Below are 22,880 nucleotides of genomic sequence, written 5' to 3'. Positions count from 1 at the left end.
GGGAGCAACTCATTTCATCTGTGTCCATGTGGGATCAAAAATGAACTGAAAGAAGACCCTTTTAATGGGTACAAAGGGATAGCCAAGTGAACCTGCTGGTCAAAATAAATAGCAGACTTCAAATAAGTTGTCAGGAAAGTTTTCAAGCTTTTCCAAATGGCTCAGTTTCTAGATAAGACCAGACTTGAATTATTAGGGAAGGTCCTGGAGTCTGACAAATATTCTTTGAAATTATATAATAATCATAAAGCATTGGTAAACCTTTCCAGGTGAAAAAATGGACTGAAGGAGTAATTATGAACCAAATGGCTTAAATGATTATTCTAATCATCTAAGGAAATAAGTTTAATGAAAGCAGTCAAAATCTACCTCTCTTTGGATTACAAATATTGGCCCTAATTATTATTATTATGAGATCATGCACCCCTCAGAAGTCATCATAAGCCTAAAGCCCATACTCTAAGCTACCGGGTCAGTCTAGGAAAATTGTGTCTGTTGGAGGATCCTGAAAGTGAAGAGGGACAGGGGATGGCGAGACCACAGGGGAAGGGGCTACGTAGCAGGGGCTACATTTCTCAAGTGTGAAAGATGACAGAGATTCCCCTGAAGCTACTCCATGTCACAGACTGCAGACCTCAGCTGTGTTAACCCTTGACCCCAGCTCCTTTCATGACCTCTGAAAGCTTCAGATGTTATCTTAAACCAAACTCTAAATGGCCCCTTGCTTCCCGATGATCCCTCCACCCACATTCACTCTACTTCTGATTAATGAGCATCACTGGCACTCAGCACCTCCTCCGGGGACTTTGGGACTGGATGAGCATTATGAAATGGAGCAGAGTAAAGCAGAAAATCTCAAAGCCTCCTATAAGAGGTACCGATGGCACTGAACATCTTGTTACAGATGTTAAAAGGATGTTCATTCTGTATCTCCCTCCCTGCATTGCATCTTGCATTATCTCATTAGACAAATGTACCTGCCTTTAAGGCCCACTGCATAGATTCTATACACATTCTTGTGGTTAGTTTAGTACAATGGTTACTAACATTAAGGCTGATTTGGTCCCGGTTTCTTTTTTTTTAAGATTTTATTTATTTATTCATGAGAGACACAGAGGGAGAGGCAGACACAGGCAGAGGGAGAAGCAGGCTCCATGCAGGAAGCCTGATGTGGGACTCAATCTCAGGACTCCGGGATCATGCTCTCAGCCAAAGGCAGATGCTCAACCTGCTGAGCCACCCAGGCGTCCCTGGTCCCAGTTTCATCAGAATCACACCACGCACCCAAAACTTGTACCACTGATTATGGTAGGTACGAATCCCAAGTTTTGGAGATGCCTGGGTGACTCAGTGGTTGAGCATCTGCCTTTGGCTCAGGGTATGATCCCAGGGTCCTGGGATCGAGTCCCACATTGGCCTCCCTGCATGGAGCCTGCTTCTCCCTCTGCCTGTGTCTCTGCCTCTCTCTCTCTGCATCTCTCATGAATAAATAAATAAAATCTTAAAAAAGAAAAAAAACCCAAGTTTTTCCTTGCTTTGAAACAATCACACAGCAAGTCACAAACAGCATAAAGAAGTGAGTGGAGGGGATCCCTGGGTGGCTCAGTGGTTTAGCGCCTGCCTTTGGCCCAGGGTGTGATCCTGGAGACCCGGGATCAAGTCCCACATTAGGCTCCCTGCATGGAGCCTGCTTCTCCCTCTGCCTGGGTCTCTGCCTCTCTCCCTCTGTCTGTGTCTCTCATGAATAAATAAATAAAATCTTAAAAAAAAAAAAAAAAGAAGTGAGTGGAAAAGATTTCAACTTTCTGTGGTAATTGTGTTTGCACTTCCTTTTCATTTTTATGATGTATTAGCCATAGAATGGTCTCTAAGGAGAAACGGAAGAGGAAAGCACATAACCTTATCAAAAAATACAGCCAGCTGAGTCCCTTCCCTTTAAGTTACACTTTTTAAAAGTCTAATGTAAGTATAATCATTCACCAATTTCTATTCTGAAGTTGGTAATGACGATAGTAATAAATCTCTTTCCCTTCCTTTGTACTACAAATTCAGTGAGCCAAAGAATGAAGCTCCACAAAAGGCTGCTTTAAAAAAATATCATTTGTAGAACCAACTCTGAAAAAAATTGCAGCACCAGAATCCAAACTCCCAGACTCTACTAACAATAAGGCAAGAAACAAGGCCCCAGGATGCTGACGGGAAAGGGAATATTTTCCACAGTCCTGAAGTGACCCTGCCCCTCCTCCCAGTCTCCGGCTGTGGCTCCCAATGACATTTTATAGGCCACAAAGGGGCTGCATCCAGCTGTCCACACTTCTCAAGGGAGTCACTTCTACAGGGTCATCAGGGAGATAATACCATCGGAACAAGGAGCGGGGAAGGGCTTGCAAGGTACCCTCCTCACTCTTCCTTTTTCCTCCCAGGGGAAAACCTTAACAAGTAAAGCACCAGAAAGCATTCCATATCTTAGCTTTTAACTCATCTGGGATTATCTAAGATAACAGTTAGAAAACTGGCTTTAGATCCTGCTGCACCTTCAGGAGCCCTACCTTCTCACCCCCACCCCCATTGTTTAATGCTTCAGTCCACTCAGGGCTGAAGGACACTTCATTTCCAGCAGAAGCTTCTCTGCCGTGGTGCACCACTCAGATTGCCGGTTCCCACCAATGATGGATTCTAACCTTGGCTGCAATCCCCACTAGACACAAAGCTGCCGGGATGTGAAACCGTGCTGGCAAACGCTCTACAAAATAAGCTCCTCAATGGTGTAAACACAAAACAGTGACAGAGTGACTGCACCTCCAAAAAAACATATGCCTACTATATTAAAGTCAGTGTCCTGGAAAATGACAGCTAAAGAATTAACTAGTTAAAGCCCTAAGTCTCACAGTCCTAAGCGGTTGCTAATCTGTTACACTAACATTATTAGCAATGTCTCTCTGGGCTTAATTTCACTTCTAAATTACAGCTATACTGAAAACCTGAAAAGAGACCCGATTAGCAATTTCTTCTTGGATACTACTTACTAAGGTAAGAGTAAAAAAAGGAAAAAAAAAAGTTATATTCAAATACTCTTAGAGACTCGCAGAAAGGAGTGACTTTCTGCTTTTTCATCCTATATAAAATGTCAAAACATACACAGATTTGCATACTCCATCTGCTTCACTCATTCTCCTTGCCATTTAAACTAGATAATATACCAAATATTTTACTCATTTGTCTTATATCTCCTGTTTTAGAAATGGAGCTCCAAGAAACAGGTATTTTTTAATTCCTGTATCTATTCTCCCAGCCTGGAATGATGATTGGCACACGGTATTTGCTCAGTGAAAATGCTCTGGAATATTAAGAATCAAAATATCTGGGGGTGCCTGGGTGGCTCAGTCAGTTAGGCTTCTGACTCTTGATTTCAGCTCAGGTGGTAATCTCCCAGTTATGAGATGGAGCCCCACAACAGGCTCCATGCTCAGCAGGGAATCTGCTTAAGAGTCTCTGTCTCCCTCTTCCCTCTCCTCTCTTTCTCTCTCTCTGTCAAATAAATAAATCTAAAAAAAAGAATCAGAATATCTGAACCTTATGTTTTTGAAAACAATTATTGGAGAGACTGAATCATGGCTTAGTATATAAGAGATATTTTTTAAATTGACCTAAGATATAAATTGCACCGTGTTAAAAGATTTTTCACAAATAAGTTGGTTTTGAAATAAATTTAAAAATCACTCTGATTCCGTTGTGTGGTAATTTTTTGTTTACTGATTGTTTAGTTCTCTCTTTACCTACTACAAAATTAATACAGATTTCACTTGGCAAAAATTATATACTAAAGAAAATTCTAGAATATCACAGAGTAATTGCAACTTTGAATTCTGATAGGCTGGAAAAGAAATGGCTTGTAGAAAGAATATATAATACAATATAATAAAGCTACATTTTTCCCTTTAAATCTAGCCAGCAGACTTCTTCTCTTTTAAGATTTTCTTCAGGGGCACCTGAAGTGGCTCAATTAAACATCTGCCTTTAGCTCAAGTCATTATCCAAGGTCCTGGGATGGAGCCCCCACATCAGGCTCTCTGCTCAGCAGGGAGTCTGCTTCTCCCTTTTCCTCTCTTTCCCAGCTTGTGCACTCTCTCTCTCTCAAATAAATAAAATAAAATAAAATAAAATAAAATAAAATAAAATAAAATAAAATATTTTTTTCAAATATCCTGGCTTCCTGGATCTCTCATTAAAGTGTGCTTATATTGGGGCAGTCAGGGTGGCTCAGCGGTTTAGCGCTGCCTTCAACCCAGGGCGTGATCCTGGAGACCTGGGATCAAGTCCCACGTCAGGCTCCCTGCATGGAGCCTGCTTCTCCCTCTGCCCCCCCCCCCCTTCTCTGTGTGTGTGTGTCTTTCATGAATAAATAAAATCTTAAAAAAATAAAAAATAAAGTTTGCTTAGATTTTCCTGATACCATTAAAGTTGAATCTGACCCAAATACTCAACTATAGAAATGTGAAATGCTTAAAATTAAGAATCTATTCAATTATCAACTAAATTTTCAAATTTTCTGACAATCTAACTCATTATTTCCTTATAATTAAGTCAATCTTAACTATAAAATATTTTTTTAAAAATAGCCTTAAAGCCCAAAGAATAGTTGCTATCCTCAAAAAAATCACCATACGAAGAAGGTATAATTTATATTGAGAATTATTAGCTCACTGAAAAATATACAAGATACAGGAGAAACACCAACTTCTCATGTGTTACTTGAAAGCTATATTCATCTATCCATTGCATGATTCCCTTTTGGCCTCTAAGAACACAGCTGTGCTAACTGTCCTTGCTAGAAGCTAAGAAAAATGGCGCAGCCTATATAACATGGGACTACCAGAATGCCTGTTACCCTCCCTCATCTATCCTATCAATAGAAGTAGTCCTAGCAAATAGATTACCCCCAGGAATAACAGTCATTTTAAATACATTTCACTTCATTTGTGCTTAAATTACATTAATGCTTTCTACCAATGCAAATTATACAATATCCACTGAATGCAGAACAATACATACATTTTGGAGAGCATAAGATGTGTGTCTGTGCATGCATGTGCATGTGTATTTAATCCTTGCTTCAAATATCGTATGATTTAATCATATACAGATACACATGAGCTACATCTAACACATAAAACGAAGAGTGAGTGAATAAGTAGTAAGTAAAGAAGTACATGGAGATCCAAAATGATCCAAGAGGAATTAAATTAAACCAAAACTAGTCTTAGCAATTATGTACACTAACAACCAGCAGTAGTACTAAGGTGGTCTATTTTTAAATGATTCATTGCGTTTCCTCATTTCTGTCCTGGAAACTCCTGACTTCTGGGTAATCGTTGGCTCCTGAGTGCTTCCCTGGCTCTGACCCCTGTCTTGGATCGACCATGAGCTTCTTGTTGGTTTGCCTGAAATGAACTACTGTTCCTTCCTGACTTCTAGCTTCTGTGTACTTCCGGAGTCAACAAGTTCTGCATCCCGATCCCAACATCTGCCTTGGTTTTCTGAATCCTGATTAATCACAGTGCTCCTACAATCTAGAAATGCCTAAGCCAGTGAATCACCAGCAGAATGTCTTGGAATAGCTGCACAATGGATCTACTCAGAATCCCCCCAATCCCATTGAGGAACCAACCAGAATACACTCAGGTGTTGATTACAATAATATAAGCCTTAAAAGGAGTTGTGAGTTGTAAGTTATACATGAATACCTAGTGTGTGACACACAACAGGGACATATTAAATGATTTCCATATTTTCCTGGGACTATTTATTCGTTTGTTGAGAGTTCAGAAAAAAAAAATGTTAATTACACAAAATCTCCAAATCTCTCTCTTCAATCTTCCTATAGTGAAAGCCAAGCAGAAACAACAACAACAACAACAACAGCAACAACAACAACAACAACAAAAACCCTTTAGGTAGCTCTTACAAACATATGTGAAGAGGTAAATAAATATAAAATAGATCTCTATGTGGACAAGAATATATTATTGTAGGGGGAAATTATCCAAATTATATGTTAAGTAGAACAGGTTCTTACAGTAAAGAAATCCAAGAATTAATAAAAATGATTTTCTTTTTTTTTATTTTTTTTATTTTTTTTAATTTATTTATGATAGTCACAGAGAGAGAGAGAGAGAGGCAGAGACACAGGCAGAGGGAGAAGCAGGCTCCATGCACCGGGAGCCCGATGTGGGATTCGATCCCGGGTCTCCAGGATCGTGCCCTGGGCCAAAGGCAGGCGCCAAACCGCTGCACCACCCAGGGATCCCAAAAATGATTTTCTGAGAACCAAGCCCAAAGTATCATGGAGTCTAAGTGTGGCAGAAATTACACCTTGCCCCTCAATATTTATTTTCTACTTATTTATTTTAGTACAGAACTCCCCAAGTTGCAGCTACACACATGGCTGCCCAACTATATCATGCATGTCCAGTCTCCCCTGCAGCTGGTTCAGCCATATTATGATGTTATGACCAAGGGAATAAGAGTGAAAGTGATGTGTGGGACTTGTCTGTCCCCCTAGAGCTGGAGCAAAAGAGGTCTATAAGCCAGCTTCCACCATATGTACAAGAAGACCCTAGTGTATTGGTTCCCCAATCTTCTGCACATTGGAACCACCTAGAGAAACTATATAAATTACTGATGCCTGGCTCTCTCCTACGACATTGACTTAATTGGTCCTAGGGGATGGTGGAACAATAAGGTAGAAGGAATGGGAGACTAAATGACCTGAGAGAGCTGAGCTTGCTTAACTTTTCTGAAATACTCTTAGGCAATTGAATTGAAAAATTAAATAACCAGAGCTCCAAGACAGGACACACAAAAAAAGCCATGTCAATTACATGTGGCTTTCATCATCACAAACAATGCATGTTGTTTAAACTTTTGTTGTTTAGCCTCAGTGAAACAGCTGAACAAATATTCTTATAAATAAACATAATAAATACACAAATTCTACTCTTCAGAAAAAAGAATATGTAAGTATAGGTTAAAAATAATAGCATTCTTTTTCTAACAACATCCAAAAAATGGGAGCACCTGGGTGGCTCAGTCCGTTAAGCACCTGCCTTCTGCTCAGGTCATGATCTCAGAGTCCCAAGATCAAGGCCCTCGAGCTCCCTCCTGAGCAGAGAGTCTGCTTCTCCCTCTGCCCTTCACCCTGCTCATGCCCGCTCTCTCTCATTTTCTCTCTCTCAAGTAAATAAAAAAAATATTTGGGGATCCCTGGCTGGCTCAGCAGTTTGGCGCCTGTCTTCTGCCCAGGGAGTGATCCTTGAGTCCTGGGATCGAGTCCTACCTCGGGCTCACTGCATGGAGCCTGCTTCTCCCTCTGCCTGTGTCTCTGTGTATCTCTCACTGTCTCTCATGAATAAATAAATAAAATCTTTTTAAAAAATTGAAAGAAAGAAAGAAAGAAAGAAAGAAAGAAGAAAGAAAAAGAAAGAAAAGAGAAAGAAAGAAAAAGAAAAGAAAGAAAGAAAGAAAGAAAGAAAGGAAGGAAGGAAGGAAAGAAGGAAAGAAAGAAAGAAAGAAAGAAAGAAAGAAAGAAAGAAAGAAAGAAAGAAAGAAAGAAAGGGACTCTTTCTATTTTGTTCTGTTATCCTCAACATGTGACTTCCATTTCATAGTCCAAAATGGCTGCCTCATTACCTATCATCACATCCTCATAACAGCCAAGGAGAAGGGATAGAGTGCACACTCCTTTGCTGTAAAAGTACACCTCAGAAGTTACCCATGCCACTTTTGCTCACACCTCACTTTCCAGAACCTATTCATATGCCCACACTTAACTGGAAGGGAGGCTGGGAAATGTAGTCTTAAGTTAGACAATCATGTCCTGAGCTAAAACTTTCATCACTATGGAAGAAAAGAATATTTAGACTTTGGGAGCAATTAGAAGTCTCTGCCAGACATCTCATTATTCAAGAAGTACAAGAGAAATTGGGATAAGGCTGTGTCTAGAATATTCAAAAAATTTTTGTTGAATAAATATATAAATACAAAAATATTTCTATATAATATATAAAAATATATTAAAGTTATACAAAATCCAACACATAGATATACAGTGTAGAAAATGAAAATCCCCTTTGCTTCCATAATTTTTCAGCTCTGGGGAAAGAATGAATTATTAAAGCAATCTTGGAATATGCGGATGTGGGACTAACATCTAGGTGACATAATGTCTTTCCATAGCTCTTCCCCAAGTGCTACTGACAGAAATAATACTTTAGAACGGAGATGTTATTTCTGGAATCCGAAGATTTCTTTCTTTGGGGCAATAGTCTCAAATAAGAAAAAAACTAGATACCAAAGGAACATGAAAGCAAGGCCAAGCTGAAGCATTACAAGGCATCAAAGGAAAACATCAACATTTCTTGCACAATCACTGAAAATGTGTCACCATCTATAAAGCCTCTTTAACTGGCAAGAAGACAACTTAAATAGATAACTAAAATAACAAAAGTAGCAAAGCAAAGTCAGAGATATCAACTCGTATGTGACTCAGAGAAACAAAGTTTTAAAATAAAAATGTTTACTCATTCATATTCTATATTGCTGTATTTTTTCTATTAACCCAGAGAGTATTTTTATATCAGTATTCTAAATTTAACCAGCTGCCGTCATTTCTTAAGTATTATACCATTTAACCTTTTCAAGTGAAGGGTTTGTCTTTTAATGGAAAATACTCACTTTGCATTGATGACAGAACATAATGTCCTTGGCTTAGCTATTCTCCAACAACACAGGTCCTTTTTTGTCAGTATGCTTAGCTATATGGCATGGCTGGAATACCACAAATTTATTCAAGAAATCAAATTCTGAAGTCATCTATGCTAACTAGAAATGTTTAAAAACCATAAGCTCAATTTAACATATCAATTTTCTTAAATTTATAATCATTGAATTCTTGGATAAAATGTAATAATCATTTATGAGAATTGGAAAACATTAGGAAAAAAGCTTTTATAAGATGTACCAGGATCTGAATGAATATACTCAATACCATCTGAAAAGTGACCCAACCTCAATTTTAAGCAAAGAAACACTTCCTAAAGGGGTGTTTTTCCTGATTTTTTTTAATTGTTTGAGGCAAATCTAATACCATAAGTCAGAGAAATCTTGGTTTTAACATAGCTAATGCAATTTTAATAAGTTGATCATAAAAATTCACCTGTTAGGAAAAGTAAATATTATAAATAATATTTTAAAGGAATTCATGTAAACAAAAACAATTATTTTTAGGTTAAACTAATTGTACTCAAAACTCAAACATGACAATTTTATTTGGGATTAAAATATAAACCAGGTATACAGTAAAAGAACACTCAACAGAACACTGTTAAAAGACAAGTACTGAGAAAAAATGTAATGATACCAGAATGTTGCCAGATAAATCAATATTTCTTTTTTAAAAAGTGTGCACAGTAACTACTGGTGTGCATTAAATGTAATAATCTACACAATTTGTGTCATGGTTTGAAAAAATGATAACAGGGGACGCCTGGGTGGTTCAGCAGTTGAGCTTCTACCTTCCGCCCAGGGCGTGATCCTGGAGTCCTGGGATCAAGTCCCACATCGGGGTCCATGCAAGGAGCCTGCTTCTCCCTCTGCCTGTATGTCTGCTTCTCTCTCTCTGTGTCTCTCATAAATAAATTTAAAAAATCTTTTTAAAAATAAAATAAATTTTAAAATGATAAAGATTTCCAAGACTTGAACCTAGTCATGTACTCTCTCTCTCTCGATTACTCTCTCTCTCAAATAAATAAAATATTTAAAAATTATAATAAACATAAATAAAAGAATAATTACACAATGACAGTCAAACATCCAACCTCAGATACCTGAGTTCAATTCCCCTTAGTATTTTTTTAAAGATTTTATTTATTTATTCATAAGAGACACAGAGAGACAGAGACACAGGCAGAGGGAGAAGCAGGCTCCATGCAGGGAGCCCGATGTGGGACTCGATCCCGGGACTCAAGGATCACACCCTGGGCTCCTGCAAGGAGCCCGATGTGGGACTCAATTCCAGGACCCTGGGATTGTGACCTGAGCCAAAGGCAGATGCTCAACCACTGAGCCATCCAGATACCCTTCCCCTTACTATTCTTGAAAATGTCCCAAATCCTTACCACTGTCTTTATAGATCTTTACTCTAAGCAAAAACAAACAACAAAAACCACACAACACAAAGGAAACAACAGTTCAATTCATAAATAAAGGCCATGAGGTAGAAGAAACCTCCAACTCCCCTCTCCACTAAAGTAACCCTGAGTACTACATCCTTTGTTCCTCCCAGAGGAAAAGCACTCCCCACCCCCCAGGCTCACCCTCGGGACTCCCCATCTCCAGACCCCCTGCCACCTCCTCTCCCCTCCAAGACCACACTTCCCCTAGGTTCCTGAAAGTCCCCCTGGCCTCCTCAGGACCTTCCTTTATCTATTAAAGCCTCTCATATGCTTCCAGGCTGGAAGAGAAAGGGCTCAGAAGCAGGGTAGGTGGCCTCAACAAGACTCAGTCAACTGAGGCAGGAGGAGAATAGAAAAAGAGGTTAAATGCTTACTGCCTATCAGGACTTTACCTACAGAAACTGATTTGAACTTGAAGCCAGCCTGTGAGACATTATTGAATGTGTTTTCCAAATGTGACACTAAGAGTAAAGAGGCCATGCAATTTGTCCCAAGTTACACAGTTTCTAAGTTTTCAGCCAGAACTTTGACCCAGGTCATCAGATTCCCTGAACCCAAGCTCTGTACCATGCACTTCACCCCACTGTCCCCGTGTGGCAGGGCCACTGGTGAGTGTTCACAAGGAGGTACAAAGGCCATCCCAGCAGTTCCACAAGCCCTAGACTAGAGGAGCAGCAGAATTTTTAAAATATCAGAGAGACAGCCCACTCCTTCTTAGAGTCAGAGTCGGCCACGATGTGCTGCTATGGGTGTCTCATGGCAGTGAACCTTGCCAAGTATCTTCCTTATCTCTGGTGACACAGGGGTTCCTTCCATGGTTTACACCAAGATGCACTGCACTTCCACCATGCTGTGTTGTCACAGTTTTAGCTCCCTTCCTATTTGTCTCCTTCCCTCCACTGTACTCCTCTTCCTCAAACGATCCTGGACAAAAATCACCCCCTTATGTTACTAACCTACATCCTCCCTGGCATTTACCATCAAAGTCTCTGGATAGTTTTTCCATAGGTCTTCACCACTCAGCTTCCGTGGGGGTCTCAGCTCATTCCTTGTCAGGCTTCGGTTTACACACACTAGGGAAGCTAAAGCCCAATGACAGGCTAATTGCCAAATCCAGTGGCCTCTTCAGTCTCCCCACTACCTACTTCTCAAAAGTTCTGACACTTTAAAGAAGCCTTTCTTCTGAATATGAGGTCTTTCCTTGGATTTCAAGAGATCACTCTCTCCTGGTTCCTTGTTTCAACCTCTGATGGCTGTCCGAGGCACCAAAGTACTCTACTTTTTCCTCTATCCTTTAAATGCTGGCTTTCCAATGACCTACTCTTAGTTTGTATGTTTTTTCCCTCGAGTTGTTCCCCTGATGGCATCTCATCCATCTGATGACTTCAACAAATCTAAGTTAATTTCTAGATCTTTCACTTTTTTCTCAAATGCTTTAACTTTCTTATTCTCTTCTTCAAAACATAGCAGAGTTTATAGCCCAGAAGGTCCAAAACCAAATTCACTTTGCTCCTCCTCCTCATGCTGTTCTGTCCCTTGTATTCTACTTCTCAGTTAATGACACTGTCCATCTCATCTTCAAATCAGACTGTGTTCTTCCTTGTATAGAAACCTCCACTTCTGAATGAAGACAAATATCAAAAGTTCCGCCCCAAGAACATCTCATTATTGTTGGATGCTTGTTTGTCTGTTTGTGGTTCAGTTTGGTTCTTCTCCTGTTTTGTTTATCTTCTCCATTGCTTCATTGCTTTTATCTTCTTCATTTCTTCTATCCTAAATCCTAAATCACATTTCTTACCTGGACCAATGCAATGGCAGAAACTCCTAATGGGTAACTAGACTCCAGTCTTTAATCCTCAATTCCATTGACAGAACTCTCTTGCTGAGAAACAAAGCTAATCTCAGTAGATACCGTTCTTATATCGATGGCATTATAATAAGGTATAATTGTGTAGATGAAACCATAAGACTAGGGCAGCCCGGGTGGCTCAGGGTTTAGGCACCGTCTTCAGCCCAGGGTGTGATCCTGGAGACCTGGGATCAAGTCCCATGTCGGGCTCCCTGCATGGAGCCTACTTCTCCCCCTGCCTATGTCTCTGCATCTCTGTCTCTCTGTCTCTCTGTCTCTCTTTCATCAATAAATAAATAAGATCTTTAAAAAAAAAAAAAGAAATCATAAGACTAAAGACACACCACTCTGTGCAGAGAGTATGCTCCGGCCATATGATTAATACTCCAAAAATCAAAATTATGAACGAACTAGGATATATTTACTACAAGCATCAAGAGATCTTAAGGACAGCAACCTGATGCCTTCCTCATGCATACACATCCAAGCTAATGGCTAGAAAACAAAGTACTCTCCTAAATCAGTTCAGGAATAGTGCCCAGCCAGGGGGGAGGGGGTGCAGTTAGGAGCTATCTTAGGGCTTAGGATAAAAATAAATCAGAGTCTCCAGACCCTGAGAGAAAGATCACTTTGGTGGGCGCAGAAATCTGTATTATACAAGTTAGATCACATTTATGTTTCACGTTGTTTCTAGGATTACTTCCCTAGCCAAGAATGATGTCTTGAAGATTATAACCTGTCCCAGATTAAGAGGAACAAGGAAAGGTCTTCTCTGTGTACTTGTGTGGATTGCCCAGGACCAGAGAGGTGGGAGACACAGGGAATGAGGGGAAAGAATCCTGAGGTGAAATTCAAAGACAGAGATTAGGAAATCATGGCCTGGCAACTTTTTCTCTCAAGACATCCCTTTCCAGGGACAACTCTGGAGGTCTCGGGCTTGTTTATTACTAATAAGACAGTAGGTGTCCCCTCACAATTGATTTCCCACTACCTTTAGTTAAAATCAGAGCTACCAATCCCCCAAAATATCCAATATTTTTCAATCTCCATCAATGAAGAATTTCCAGCATCCCCCAGGGCAACATCATGCCAGCACTCCCAGAATGCTGTACTGAGGTCACATGAAATACGCTGCCCTCTCAGGATGGATAGTTGTCTTCTCAGTCTGGAATATACCATCTCATCCTTCGGAAGCTGTCCATCACCTCTTTCCTAAAACTTTCCTTGATGCCAGACTGAAGGAGTCCCTTGATGCCTCCAGGTGACTTAGCTTATTGCTCTACCATGGCCTCTCCCACATGGCATCGTGACTGTTTGTACACTGAGGGTGAAGATGGCAGCATAGGAACCTGAGGGTCACACAACTCAGCCGGTAACACAGCCTAAGCACAATGTGCTGAATCAATTTATCCTTGCCTGGAAAAAGTTAGATCGTGACTGAAACAAGTTGTTTTTGGACTCATTCAAACTGGTGTGTTTGCTATTGTTTTATTTGTTTGCTTCCCCGAGCACCTGCTATTTGCACAGCACTGTTTAGGCCAAGAAAACTGTACATAGGAAATAAATGCACCATGCCTATTCTCTTGGAGTTTATGATCTAGGTAAGTGGTTTTTCTAACTGCTTAGCAAAAGCACAAATCATAAGAGGGCTAGAAGTTGAATGGAGAGCCGGTAGCCAAACAATTCAGTTCCCCCTCACCTTCTGTGAGGTCCCCTGAAGCCAGACCACAGAACAATGGAACCCTAGGGAGCATCATTCAAAAGAGCTAAGGGGCACATACTTTAAGCCAAAACAGATAATAAATATGCAATAATTTACTGTCAACTGTAAAACACCATACCATCTACGGTTGTTATATAGACTGCTAAATGCTCTCACAGTCTTAAGTCAACTGCATATTTACAAGAATACCGCGGGGGCGGGGGGGGGGGGGGGGGGGCTGTGGGGCGGATCTCAGTAGCTCAGTAGGTTAAGGGTCTGCCTTTGCCTCAGGTCATGATCCAGAGTCCTGGGACTGAGCCCTGCAACAGGCTCCCTGCTTCATAGGAAGCCGGCTTCTCCCTCTCCCTCCACCTGCTACCCCCAGCTTGTATTCACTATCTCTCTGTCAAATAAACTTCATGACTTCATGAACAGAAGGGAAACAAAGGGAGGAAGTAAAGAAGAGACTCAGAAAGTGAAGATGAGAATATCACACATGCAAAAATTGTACACCAAGGCTAACCAGTATGTGTAGATCTGTATGACAACCACAGCATCAGAAGAAATAAAGGTAACAATATATATGGCCCCCCCTGTGAGCCAGGCACTGGGCAAAGCCCAATGTATACATCATCACATCCTTATAGCAACCTTGAAAAATACTATTATTTGCCCATTTTACAGATGAAGAAAATGGGGCTTGAAAAGTTTAGGAAAAGTGTCCAAAGCTACCTAGTAAATTAGAGACAGAATTCAGATTCTGGGCTCTCCAAGGTCAATGCCTAGACAGGTTAGGAAATTTCAAAATCTTTTATTTATGACAAGACCTGTAGCTCAAAGTCTTTGTCTTCATGAGCCTGCAGTGTGGAAGAACAGTGCATTCTGATATGCCAGGAACAATTTCCGTTTACATCTGTTTTCCAGTGTAATTTTTAACAGCACTCCCTATCCCTCTCAGAAATGTCCCAGTTTAGGGGCAGCCCAGGTGGCTCAGCGGTTTAGCACCGCCTTCAGCCAGGGTATGATCCTGGAGACCTGGGATCCAGTCCCATGTCGGGCTTCCTGCATGGGGCCTGCTTCTCCTTCTACCTGTGTGTGTCTCTTCCTCTCTCTCTCTCTCTCTCTGTCTCTCATGAATAAATAAATAAAATATTTTTTAAAAATGTCCCAGTTTAGACAAAAACATATATGGTCATCCTGCCTCAAAGCCATAGTGAAATGTGCTAAGCCCAGTGTAAAATAAAAGTGTGAAGCCTTTTGCTCAAAGCAAGGAAAAAAAGTGTTAGTAAAGGTACTGAAATATAAAGCTTTTCTCTTTCTTTCATGTATCTGCTCTGCTCACACCCCACTATTCCAAAGAATTTCACTTGTAAAACACAAGTTCAAAGATAAAATTAGCACAAATTTCAAGACAGTGCTAGCATTAAACCAATTTCCAGGTCTTTCTGAGCACGAAGCCCAGTGCAAACTGTACAGCTTGCACACCCATGAAGCTGGCCCTGCTTTGCCCTTTTTCTGTTCACTCAAATGGGTCTAGGAAGCCATCCTCATCTTGTTATGCCCTATGACTGGGTTGCAAAAAAGGAAACCAATTGCAACATGCTATTATCCAGACTTGGAACATGAATACTGGGTATTAGGTCCATAAAATCATTTCTTTAGAAAAAATATGTTTGAATACTTCTAATAAAGAACAAAATTCCAATTCCCAAAGAATAGTTGGGTTTTTTTATGTTTTTTATTTATTTATTCATGAGAGATACAGAGAGGCAGAGACACAGGCAGAGGGAAAAGCAGGCTCGATGCAGGGATCCCGATGTGGGACTAGATCCTCGGACTCCAGGATCAGGACCTGGGCCGAAGGCAGGCGCTAAACCACTGAGCCACACAGGCATCCCTCCAATTCCCAAACAAAACAAGAACATGCATTCAAGCAAATGTGGTCACTCTCTACATTTTATCTATGACCTAAAAATAACAAATCCAGATAATATAACCTACCCATGATATCAAATTTAGAAATTGAGTATACAATGAATTGAAATAATGGTGTGTTACAAAGTCTTTAATACCACGATGCCTGAAAAAAAAAAAAAAAATACCACAATGCCTGATTTAAATACTGTCTCTATTTTGTTTTTTTTTCTTTAAGATTTTATTTATTTATTCATGAGAGACACAGAGAGAGAGAGAGAGAGAGAGAGGCAGAGACAGAGGCAGAGAAGCAGGCTCCATGCAGGGAGCCCGACGCGGGACTTGATTCCGGGTCTCCAGGATGACACCCTGGGCCAAAGGTGGCGCTAAACCGCTGAGCCACCCGGGCTGCCCATTGTCTCTGTTTTAAATGCAGGTACATGTTTAATTTAAAACTTCTTGTTATATAAATTCATATGTGCCTGTGAAATTTCAATAACTTCCACTCTATACAAACCAAATGGAAGAAAAACAAAACTCAAAATTTTAAGGATGATTGAGGAATTGTCCTTGAGGATGGACTGGAAGTTGGGGCATATGGATGGCTCAGTCAGTTAAACATCAGACTCTTGATTTAAGCTTAGGTCATGATCTCAGGGTTGTGAGATAGAGCCCCACATTGAGCTCCACACTGGGTGCGGACTATCCCTCTCCCTCTGCCCCTGCCCTGCCTTCTCTTAAAAAAAAGAAAAAAAAAAGAATAGGGTGGAATGTTTGTTAGAGAATGGGTCAATTGGTTGATTCATTCATTCATTCATTCATTCAGTAAGCATTTACTGCATACCTACAGTTTCACAAGCACTGCACAAAATTCTGGGGGGAAAGAGACAAGTAAAATATGGGCCTGTCCTCAACAAGCTTACATTCTAGTAGAATGAGACCAAGGTAAACACAAACATGTATAAGCTGCCTTTGGTGCTACAGAACAAGAAACGATGGGGAAGAGTGGGTACAAAGCATTGAGCACTCTAGCCTGGGACGGGAGGGAGAGGAGAGGATCATGAAGTTTCCTGAAAGAACTGAGAGTCCTGAAACCCAGTGGGAATGCGAAAGATAGGAGGGCTAGAGAGGAACAAAAGAAGCCAGAGAACCCATGGGAAGGAGTGAGCCACTCTAAATAACAGCTATTTGGAGATGAGAGTGGAGAAAGTTGTTCTCTCCTTAAAAAAAAAACAAAAGGGTTGGAAATGAGAACAGAAAGGAATCAGAAGTATACAAGATCACAGGGGAGCTTGAGTCGCTCAGCCGATGAGACATCTGAACTTGCACTCAGGTCACGATCTCAGAGTCCTAGGATGAATCCAGAGTCAGGCTCCCCTCAGCAGGCAGTCTGCTTCACCCCCTCCCTCTGCTCCTCCCCTAGCTCATGCTTACTTGCTTCCTCTCTCTTTCTCTCTCCTCTCTCAAATAAATAAATTTTTAAAAGTTCTTTAAAAGAAAAAGAAGTATAGAAAATCTTAGAAAAGTTTTCCCTTTCAGATCATATGATCATTAATCAAGAGAAAAAATATCATTCTGTTTGATTATTTACATATGGGCTTGTGAGTAAAAATATGTTCTTGGTAAAACTAAAAATATGATTTCTATTTCTTCATAATAAAGGTAAGAGCTTCCCTTCATCCATGTTAATGGCTAAAACAATGGCAGAAATCTAAAATAGTAACTAATCTAACAAGTATTTACATTTGACTTAGAAATGCACTATCATATTTTTATTTTTTTAAAGATTTTATTTATTTATTCATGAGAGACACACAGAGAAAGGCAGAGACACAGGCAGAGGGAGAAGCAGGTTCCCTGCAGGGAGCCTGATGCGGGACTCCAACCCAGGTCCCTGAGATCATGACCTGAGCCAAAGACAGCCGCTCAACCACTGAGCCACCCAGGTTCCCCCACTATCCTATTTTTTTACAACAAATGTACCACTGCACTTATTTAATACTGTTAATTTTTTTAAAAAATAACTTTTATTGTTTGCCTACATTTCTTATCAGTCCTTAAGGATGGACTCCTAGAAAAGGAACTGCCAGGCCAAAGAGTTTGAATATTTTTAAAGCTCTTGGTACATTATTAGCTTAGGCTAAAGTTCACACTAGATTGACAGGATCTACTGAAGATGACCAAGTAATATTCATGGGTATTCAGTGTTGCTGTAAATAATAATCAAAAAAGAAATACTCAGAAAATCTAAAAGTATTATAAGTAGATCTTGGCTTTGAATGATTATGACTAAAAAGAAACCAGGGTAAATTTTTGTTTATGATGATAATCAGGCCAATTAGTGTGTCTATGTGTGTGTGAACACGTATGTGCATAAATATTGGATGTAAATACAGAAAATAATGGACAAAGAAAAATAAAAGTAGAAGGGCCCATAATTTCTGAATGAGGTAATAATGTAATCATTAAATGAACCACTTGTGGGGATCCCTGGGTGGCTCAGCAGTTTGGCGCCTGCCTTCGGCCCAGGCCGTGATTCTGGAGACCGGGGATGAAGTCCCACATCGGGCTCCCTGCATGGAGCCTGCTTCTCCCTCCGCCTGTGTCTGTGCCTCTCGCTCTTTCTGTCTCTCATGAATAAATAAATAAAAATCTTTTAAAATAAATAAATAAATAAATAAATAAATAAATAAATAAATAAATAAACCACTTGTAAATAGGTACATATAATTTATTTTATACCTCCCACCATTTGTTACCCAACTCTGTATAGCAGTAAGTTTTCAGTTTTAGGGCAGCCCGGGTGGCTCAGCGGTTTAGCGCCGCCTTCAGCCCAGGGCCTGATCCTGGAGACCTGGGATCGAGTCCCATGTCAGGCTCCCTGCATGGAGCCTGCTTCTCCCTCTGCCTGTGTCTCTGCCTCTCTGTTTCTCGAATAAATAAATAAAATCTTTTAAAAAAAGTTTTCAATTTTAATAATCAAGTGCTAAAGTTAGAGGAAAACCTCACATGTTAAATAAAGGTCAACAAATTGGGTTTTGATGTAGGTTAGGTTACCTCTCTATTTCTATAAATTAGGGATCCGCACAGTACTTTTTCATATGCCTCCAGAAAGGAGTAACTAGTGCAGTTTAAGAAGTGATTCAAATTTTTCAAAAGTCAAAGGACAAAGTCACCAATGAAGTTTCTTGAAAGGCAAATCTGGTGCTATTCTAAAGTCACATCTCCACCTCACACTAGTCAGAATGGCTGGTATCAAAAAGACCAGAAATAATAAGTGTTGGCAAAGACATGGAGGAAAGGGAACTCTCGTGCCCTGCTTGTGGGAATGTAAATTAGTGCAGCCACTCTGGAAAACAGTATGGAAGTTCCTCAAATAACAAAAATAGAAGTATCATATCATCCAGTAAGCCCTCTTCCAGGCACTTAACCTGAGGAAAATGAAAACACTAATTCAAAAAAATGTATGTACACCTATGTTTGTTGCAGCATTGTTTATAATATGTAAGATATGGAAAGAACTTAAGTTTCATCTATAAATGAACTAATATATAAGATGTAGTATGGGGATCCCTGGATAGCTCGGCGGTTTAGCACCTGCCTTCAGCTCAGGGCATGATCCTGAAGTCCCAGGATCAAGTCCCACATCAGGCTCCCTGCATGGAGCCTGCTTCTCCCTCTGCCTGTGTCTCTGCCTCTCTCTCTCTATCTGTCTCTATGTCTCTCATGAATAAATAAATAAAACATGTTTTAAAAAAAGAGGACATAGTATAGAATGGAATATGGAATACACAATGGCATATTACTCAGCCATTAAAAAAAGAATTAAATCTGGCCATTTGTGACAGCACAGATAGACCTAGCCAGTATTACACAACATGAAAGAAGTCGGCCAGAAAGACAGATAACATACAATTTCATTACACTGGAATAAAAAAAATAAAACAAAAAAACAAAAAAACAAAGCAAACAAACAACAAAAAGAGAAACAGAGTCATAAATACAAAGAACAAACTAGTTGCCTGAGGGAAGGGGGGGTTGGGGAAGATAAGTGAAATAGGTGAAGAGGATTAAGAGCTAGACACTTCTAGTTATAAAATAAGTAAGTCATGGAGAAGTACAGCATGGAGAATATAGTCGATACTATTGTAATAACTTTGTAAAAAAAAAAAGTCAAATCTCCCTAAAAACATGCTTTTTTGACATTGCTGCATGGAAGTGTACAACAATCCAATTTATCACCAATTACCCATATATTCTGAAATAGCCAAACGTTTCCCAAAAAATGTGGTGCGGGGGGGGGGGGGGGGGGGCTCAAGTATATTGATTTTAATTTGAGAAGTCAACCAGAAGTCAACCTGTGCATCTTACATCCCTTGAGACACTCTTCTCTCCTTCTTGCCATAACAAAGAAGTGAATTCCTCTAAATAATCATAAGCAGAAAGTTTACATCTTACAGAACACTGAGCAGGAAGTTTGGCCTTTGAAACATTTCCCTCTGGACCACAGGGGTATGGAACAGGGAGGTGGAAGGAGCAGAAGGTTTGAAGATTTTAGGTTGCAAAGGCTAAAGCTCCTCAGTCGTTAGATGATGCTCTCCCGGGCATCAGGGTGGAGGGGAGCTAAGGCTCAAACCCTTTGTCTTTGCAACAGGGAAGAGAGAAAAATTCAACTTTTGAGAGTGATGTCTCAGAAGTTTCTTTCGCTCCGTTTTGCCCCTTCCGGCTCAAAAGTGAATGCAACGTTTCCAGAGCAAGCTCCCAAGGCGTCAAGCTGAAACTTTGAAACAAAGTTCCTGCCAGTTCTCTCTATGAGCTCCCGAGGTTGTGTCCCGGTACCGCGCTCTCCTGCGCTCAGCGTGAGCGGGGGAGCCGGGAGCCGAGTGGGGAGCGGAGGCAAACCCGCGATGGGGGGGGGGGGGGGGGGCGGAGGCTGCCGGGCGAGGACGGCGGGAGCAGCACATGTGGCTTTCATCTCCAACAGCTGCTGGAGAGCCTCGCCCCGCTGCTCTTTCTGTACCCCCCCCCCCCCCGCCACAATCCTAGGTTTCAAGCATTATTATAACTAAAGGGATTTCGCTGCCACGGATTCTGAGTGATGAACCCACGCTCCAAAAGAATCAAGGATTTAAAAAAAAAAAAAAAAAAACTAAATGTACCTGAATGTACACTGAGTTTAATCAGTGATTAATGCAACTGAGTTTAATCAAGACGAAGTGTTAGAATCCCAGGGTAGGAAGAGTGGGGGGGGGGGGGGGGGGGACACAGTGCAACCCAACCGGCCAGGGACGGAGGTAAAGAGTGCGCAGAGCGGGTGGCGGGGATTCCCCGGCGGGAGAGTCTGGAGCGACGAGAGGGCGCCGCAGACCTGCAAGTGCGGAGCGGCGGTGAGAGCATCCCCGCAGGGCCACACTCACCGACACCAGGAACTCCAGCGTGCCCACGTAGTCCCGCTCGGTCTTCTGGAGCTCGCTGAGCACGCACACGCGCAGCCGAAGCTGCTTCTCCAGGTCCTTGGCGCTCTCGGCGCGGCAGTCCCCGCGGCTCTCGTCGCTCATGGTCCGCAGCGCCGCGCGCCCCCCGCGGCCCGAGGGCAGAGCGGGCGCCGCCGAGGAGTCCGAGGAGGTCCGGGCGCCCTCACATGCTGCGGCGAGGCCGGGCGAGGCCGGGCGAGGCCGGGGCGGGCTCCCGCTGGGGCGCGGGCGCGGGAGGCAGCTCCCGGGAGAGGCGCCCCCGGGCCGGGACCTGCGCGCCCGGCCCCGCGGCTCCGGCCTCACGCGGCCCGGGCTGGAGGGGAGGCGGCTCCGGCAGCCACAGCGGTGACTTGGACGTTCATCAAATGCTTTGCATCCATGTGACTCCGACCCTTCACCCTTCGCCAAATCTCAGGAAAAAGGAAACAACCCTGGGGAAGTGCGTTGCGTGCCAGCTAACTAAACACACACACACACACACACACACACACACACACACACGCACGCACGGAGTCAGCGCTTGAGATGGAACTAATTGGAGATTCCCGAACCCAGGAGGACGTACTCCAAGACACAGCTCGAGGGTTGCTCCTAGGACTCCCGCCTATTGTTTGGCTTTAATGTGTTCTGTGCAAATCCTGAAGGCAAAGAAACAAGTCCCCACGGTTACATAACGGGATGGGAACAAAACAACCGTGGTATTGACCCTCCCGTCTTTGAAAAGAAACACATTGATTTTTGGTTTTGTTTAGGCACGAAATGGATTTGCTTTTAAAAGCCCCCAACCGAGAAGAAGTCTCAGGGCAGATACCCTCCTGCCTGCGCTTGGAAAGTCAATTAGCATAATAAATGAAGACACTATGGGAAAGTGACAGCCCCGGCCCAAACAATAAACTCCAGACACAATAAGCATCACCCCTGCTTCTGTGCTGTTTTGGACGGATGCTTTGCATGTCTAAGACCTTTTTTCAATATCAAGATAGTATGCAAATTCTATCACAAGCATACTTGTGCCACTTCTGTTTCCAAGAGCTGCTAGGATTTAACACAGTGTCATTGAATGAACAGAACTGTTATTGAATGGTGATCAAAAGACCTATAGATACAGATGTAGGTATATAGATACAGATGTATTCTTAGGATTTGAAGAAGGAGAGAAACTGAGAGTGTGTCCTGATTGTAATGTTTATGTTCATTTACCTCTCCTGACTTGGAAACGGAGCCGGGAGCTAATGAGCAACGAATGTTTATAATTCTAAGCCAAATAATTCATATGTATTTTTGTCTTGATATTACTACCCACATTAATTTTTAAGTATCATTTTTTCCTACTTAGAACTTGAAACCGCCCACACTAATGACATTTAAATAAACTGAAGAGTGAATGGTTTTGATGAAAGAAAGTGGCATATTAACTTTTTTCAATAGTTGAAAGCATTAGCAAAACTCTAAAACTTGAAGATGCTTTCCACATTACTTACATTAAAATAGTTACCAGAGATATCTTTTCAGAGCATGGTTTGTGATGAATCGCAAAGAGGGACTGTAATTTTCTTTTTTTATTAAAGGCACAGCTTTTGAATGTGTGAGGAGCTGATGGACAAGATATGATCTGCCTTTGTTCTGAGCGTGCCTATCTACAGGTAGCTATGAGGAAAGGACAAATAAGTAAATGGCTTCGCACCTTGTGGCAGAAGAACAAAGGACAA

The 22,880-nt window shown here is 41.4% G+C and overlaps 1 protein-coding gene across 1 annotated transcript in view; it reads right to left on the bottom strand.

Moving 5' to 3' along the window:
- The window catches only part of PREX2 (phosphatidylinositol-3,4,5-trisphosphate dependent Rac exchange factor 2), a 288,100-nt gene extending 266,757 nt beyond the window's left edge, over positions 1–21,343 (bottom strand). The window contains exon 1 of the mRNA XM_025477924.3: positions 21,115–21,343. Coding sequence (XP_025333709.1) covers positions 21,115–21,255 — 141 coding nt within the window. The 5' untranslated portion in view covers positions 21,256–21,343. The remainder of the gene's footprint in view (positions 1–21,114) is intronic.
- Between the last annotated feature and the right edge of the window lie 1,537 nt (positions 21,344–22,880).

Source organism: Canis lupus, chromosome 29, assembly GCF_003254725.2.
Source record: "Canis lupus dingo isolate Sandy chromosome 29, ASM325472v2, whole genome shotgun sequence".
Taxonomy (NCBI): domain Eukaryota; kingdom Metazoa; phylum Chordata; class Mammalia; order Carnivora; family Canidae; genus Canis; species Canis lupus.
The sequence above is the reverse complement of the archived record's forward strand: the minus strand, read 5'-3'. Positions and strand labels throughout refer to the sequence as shown.